This window comes from Mizuhopecten yessoensis, unplaced genomic scaffold (assembly GCF_002113885.1).
Source record: "Mizuhopecten yessoensis strain PY_sf001 unplaced genomic scaffold, ASM211388v2 scaffold10087, whole genome shotgun sequence".
Taxonomy (NCBI): Eukaryota; Metazoa; Mollusca; class Bivalvia; order Pectinida; family Pectinidae; genus Mizuhopecten; species Mizuhopecten yessoensis.
Genome location: NW_018408372.1, coordinates 425,205 through 430,909, shown reverse-complemented (window position 1 = coordinate 430,909; position 5,705 = coordinate 425,205). Strand labels below are relative to the sequence as shown.

General features: G+C 33.0%; 1 protein-coding gene across 1 annotated transcript; it reads right to left on the bottom strand.

Annotated features, from left to right (window-relative positions):
* Positions 1-1,009: 1,009 nt before the first annotated feature.
* On the bottom strand, positions 1,010-5,363 carry LOC110459486 (glycine-rich protein 5-like). The gene is made up of 3 exons (XM_021511765.1): positions 5,159-5,363; positions 2,468-3,019; positions 1,010-1,355 (listed from the first exon to the last, which is right to left on the bottom strand). Exons 1-3 carry the CDS (start codon positions 5,205-5,207, stop codon positions 1,342-1,344), a joined length of 615 nt encoding a protein of 204 aa, XP_021367440.1. The 5' UTR covers positions 5,208-5,363; the 3' UTR covers positions 1,010-1,341.
* Between the last annotated feature and the right edge of the window lie 342 nt (positions 5,364-5,705).

The following is a 5,705-nucleotide window of genomic DNA, read 5'->3' as shown; positions in this document are numbered from 1 at the left end:
GGTTAATTTAATAAACCTCAGAGCATTAGTGAAACCGTTTTCATGATCAAGTATGTACTTTGAACTCAGACCAACTTTCTTGTTATTCATTTTAATCATGTGACATTACAAAATAGTCTTTGAATAAACGTTGAAAATTATTCAGTTTTAATTTTCTCCTAAATTCTTTCGACTCATTGGCAAAATGTTAAATTTTCTTTATTTGTCAACAACACGAAAAATTGAGCACATAATGTGAATTTGAGCGTGTGAACGGTTTTATAAATATATATTCACATTTTCTCTGCATCCTTCAATTGCCATAATTTGAGAAGACAAATGTTGTTGTGATATTTAAACAACATTTGCTATTGTAACGTCATCAATCTCTGTTGTGGTGTAAACAAAATGTCATTGTTGCCAACACTTAATTTGCTGTTCAAAGAACTGTTCGAAATAACTCAATAGAGAATAACTACTCTATCAAAATGTAAATATAACTGACGAATTTAGCAATATTGGCGAAAACATACATTGCTGATTTTATTTGTTTTCTACATATTTTGTCATTGTTTTATCGATTTTGTTTTAATATTGCAGTTGTATTGACACATTTGGTTCCTCGTGAAATGTTTAAAAATGCAATCCAACTGAAATAGCATAACCTTGAAACGATATTGATAACTAATCATGCAAAAAATGTCAATACAAAAGAGCAGGCATGACTGGAAAAAGAAACATCGAGGTTCTAATTGTCCGAAAAACGAAGGAACTGACACCAATAATAAAATTAATATCATTCCTCTACCAGTCATCTAACTATGCAGTGATTTACAGCAGGCTTGTCTTTCCTCGATTTTTAGAATTTATTCAGGCATCACCGACTATTCAAAATGAGTTGTCAGGAAAAATATACACAAAAAGACATAAAAAATAAGTATTTATTTTATGTAATGGTATTTAATATAACATAGACATATACATGTGAACATTTAAGAAAAACTTATAAAATATAATCAACACCTGTCAGTTCGTATTGAAATAATCATTTTTTATTGTACATATTTGTATTGTGTTGCATTATGAATGTGGTTTAAGTTGCCAATAGTCTGATTCCTTCCACAACGTTTAATCGATCGCTGGACAGATAATAATGTAATGGCTTTGCAATTTTGTATGTGCAATTCATTTCCATAATTATGTCATATGCTAACTATTTTACACCGACGGATATAATTGTAAATTGCTGATGCCGCTTTCATCCACATCTGATGCTTTCACAATTGTCCGAATGCTAAGCAAGCGATGGTCAATACCTTCGTTCACAGCCATTTCTATCTCAAAATTAAAATTTTCCTTAGATCATTTCCTTGCATCTGAAATACAAAAAAATGCTGATCATCAGTCAAAAAATAAACCCTAACAATGATATTTGACTACATTATTACACAATACTGTACTAAAGTATATATGTGTGTGATAATAGGGTACATAGATAATCATAACACATTGTTATATCTCCTTAATTATATGTTAGAAAATAAAAATAGAATAAAAAAAATAATCAGATAGATAACATATAAATAAAAAAATATAATCGATTTTGCTAGTTAACTGTAACTTCTTACCGTATCTAGGTAGGTATTTGAAACGCAATATAATATGTAGTCAACTATTTAACACCCTATCTATACAGAAAGTTAACTGCAGTAGATATAATTATTATATATAACTTGTATACTTGTTTGATGTGAATTTGTAATATGATTTTATTTTATAATTTTACAAATAGACAAGCAAGTAAAAAAACAATTAAGACTGACATGCATGCGAAATTCACTTCATTAGGAGACATAAGTTTGACAGTTTCACCAAGGCATAGCTGACAAAAAGGTTGGTGACATTATAAGTTATCGACAAAGCTATTTCAGGGTTACACACTTTTCATAATATGGTACTTTAAGTATATTTATTAAATTTAAGTTCTTTAATATAGTATAAGGTAATTATCATGAGAAGCTTTTGGTTTCTGTATATTTTATATTAAAATTTGTTCTCTTATTTGCCTTGACTAGGTAAAGTTACTCGAATGATGAAAAAAAATATGATCAAAAGTAAAAGAAATATCTTATTATTTAATGTTATTGTTTTATTTCTTTCACATTTACCCATAAAAAACATTCAAATGATATTTTGTCTCGTTAGAATTCAAAATTCATCCAGACGGAATATTATAATCATGAGTAAATATCAATATATTGCAGCGTCAATGCGCAAGATGAAAATCTAAACTCAAAGTTGACATGAAAAACAAGAATCGTGAGAACAAGAGAAATCCTGAATACGTCATCAACCCCAGTTGGTCATATGATGCAATATCCAGTAAGAATTATAATGGAAAACACACTAAACATCAAAATAGTTTTTACATATGCTTTCTTTAACAGTAGAATTACGACAATAATATCAAACTATACTCTGTACTTACCTAACAAAACTGTACATTGGAATGTTTTACAACAACAAGAGTGACCTAAACAGGCTACGTCATATCCGGTACTCATCCTGTTGCACTCGTATGGGCTACAGCTGCCCCTTGTCTTGTATCTGATCCGGGAAGGAGTCTCACCACAGAGAGACATCCTACTTAGGGAGTTCATCATGGAAGCAATGGAATTTCCACCAGCTCCCATACCACCCATACCAGCACCTAGGCCCATACCAGCACCTCCTCCGCCCATACCAGCACCTCGGCCCATACCAGCACCTCCTCTGCCCATACCAGCACCTCGGCCCATACCAGCACCTCCTTCGCCCATACCAGCATCTCCGCCCATGCCAGCACCTCCTCCGCCCATACCAGCACCTCGGCCCATACCAGCACCTCCTCCGCCCATACCAGCATCCCCGCCCATACCAGCACCTCCACCCGTACCGAATAAACCTGCGAACATGTCTGCTGCGCCGCCCATCCCCGCCATACCAGAACCTCTGCTCATTCCAAGCAGACTGTTCTGGGCTCCTCCAAAGAAAAACCCATCTGCGAAATGTAGGAAAACGGCATTTACATAAACAAAGATTTTAAAAACGGTGATTTTGAAAATAAATAAATCTAGTAGGTCGCAATCATTAAGCAGCTAAGCGTTGTTAAAATTCGATACAAAACTGTATAAAACGGTGTTATTTCGATGGCCATTTAAAAATAAAATAAAATTGCGCATTGATTTTTATCAAGTTTTCTCATTGTGTGATGTTTAATTTAATTAATTACGAAAAGTTTAACATTATCTTTCGAATGCAACAGAGACAGGTTTTCAATATACCAAAGATTTACAGCCTTATTCGTATCAATAGTTATTATTTTACGTAAGAACGTGGCTAAATCTTCTGATTATCAGTCCCCTATGTTGGTCGTAATGTTGTATCACTGGAATTTCTTTTGGCTTGGTTTACATTACAAAATAAAGGTGATGAAAGGAACGGTATGTTATGTATCCGTAATTTGTAAAGTTGTCTTTTTAATGACAAAATTAGTTGGTGTTCCCTCTCTATTTATATTTAATATTCATGTTATAGTAACACTTCGATAAAATCTCTATCGATCCATTATCCACCTCGCTTTAAGCCAAATGCTCTAATGAAATGGTGATTGCCGGCAAAAAGTAGACTGGTAAGCATCAACTTTGAACGAAGTGTTTTCGTAAAAACCTATTGGTCAAAAGTATAGGATGTAAACATTCAATCAGTCATTAGTCAACCACATATTACACAACTTCAGTGAGAAAACTGAAGACAGAAGAAGTTTAGTTTTCTAACATAAACTGGTTAATATAAATAATGATCAGTTTTCAATTAGCTTTCATAGTCAATACAAGTGCAAACGGAACATTACAATTGAAGTACTACCGCGCTTCTTGCAATTTGTCACGTTTCATATGAGATTCGATTTGACTTTGGGTGCTAACTAACAGTAGTTCTGTTCTTCAACGACCCAAGTCTCTTTTCCTTTTTTCCTTAACAATTGACATATACGTCTTCTCCGATATATCGCTTAACCTTTATTTCAACGACATTTATTCTGTGTCAGTGGCCACAATACCATGAGGGACTAAGCATACAATTCATTGACTGCAAGCATACAAAGCCAATACACATATTCTAAGACCATATATACACCACTTTCTTTCTCTGGCAGTTTTATGAAGCTCGAAGTGCTATTACTGTCGTAAAACTGTTTTACTGACAGAAAATTGACAACGTAGACAAACATGATTGTTTATGGTTGGATTTGTTGTATAGACATATACGTATCAATAGTTATTTATAGATTCTAGCCCTTGTAAGGGTTATTTTTATCGAGATTTAGTAGGCAATATGCATGCGTACTGTCAAAGAGACTGTCTACTAATTTAGCAAGGCTATGACAAGCAATGGCTTCAATGCACGTCGTCAAATAGTTGCCACATCTTAATAGGTAACATATCTTTCAACGATTTGTAACGATTTAAACCATTTCAGCACACTTTTGAAATATCTATAGGATGTCAATTTTCTTTACATTGTCCTCAACAAAATGTTGAATAATAATAAAATTTCTACAAATGTTTGGCTTTTATTTGATGCAAACAGTGTTTGTAATGTCTGCGAGAAAACTGACGCAATAAGAAAACGAGTGGAATGTGGTTATCCTATATGTAATGCATCTACCTTAATGGGTTTTCTACGGATCGTATTATGTACTTTAATAATTTAAAAAAAAAAAAAAAAAACATGACTAAAAGGTAAACACTATTTATCATTTAAGGCAACCCAAAAATAGATTTTAAAAAAAACCAAAAAAAAAACCCATCGAGTATTCAACAGTTAAATTACATTTAATGAGATTAACTAAACTTAAATATTTTACTAATTCATTAACAATTATTGAATATAAGTAAATGGTATACCTACATAAAACAATGTCACTGCTAGTTACATTTCCAAATATTGGTTATAAGGAAGCAATGTTATAATTTAAACACAAAAAACAATGCTATCAAAAAAGCTTTAAATTAATATAATAATTAATCGGATCTTATTGGCAATGTGTCCTTACGCTGCGATGATAATTACAACCAAAACACAATATATGAAGGTTGAACATCATTATTAAAATTGAACAAATTAATACTTTACTTACATCCCAGCGCAAGACAGCCACAGAAAACTAGTCCGGACAATTTGTACATGGCTGAGAGCGGATGGTCAGTGCTTGGTCGCAGACGGACAGACGAAGAATGAGAGAATAGTCACGTACGTACCATGACCGTATAATACACACGGTGAAATATATACGACAGGAAATAGCATGCGACCTCGGTCAAGTATGAAGTAATGCTGTGTTTATTGTAGCATTAGTAAGATAGATCTTACCCATTAGTAATATGCACCTGTGGTAAATGTGTATTTATGCGAAATGTTAGGAGTGTTTTCCCCCCAAAAAAAAATCGCCTGCACAGGTTAATTACAAGAAACTTAAAAGATATCTTCAGTCACAAAATCAATACTGAAATTGCAGTTCGTGACATAGAATGAGGTAGCCTCAAACAATATTTATAACTAAGAAACTGCTGTTTTTGCCTCTATTTGCTTGGAAAATAAACACGTCAAGGTAATTGGTGAATGGAAGCGATCAATTAATCCTCTAAAACGTTAATAGCTGCGACTTGTTGTGTTATGTTAAATTG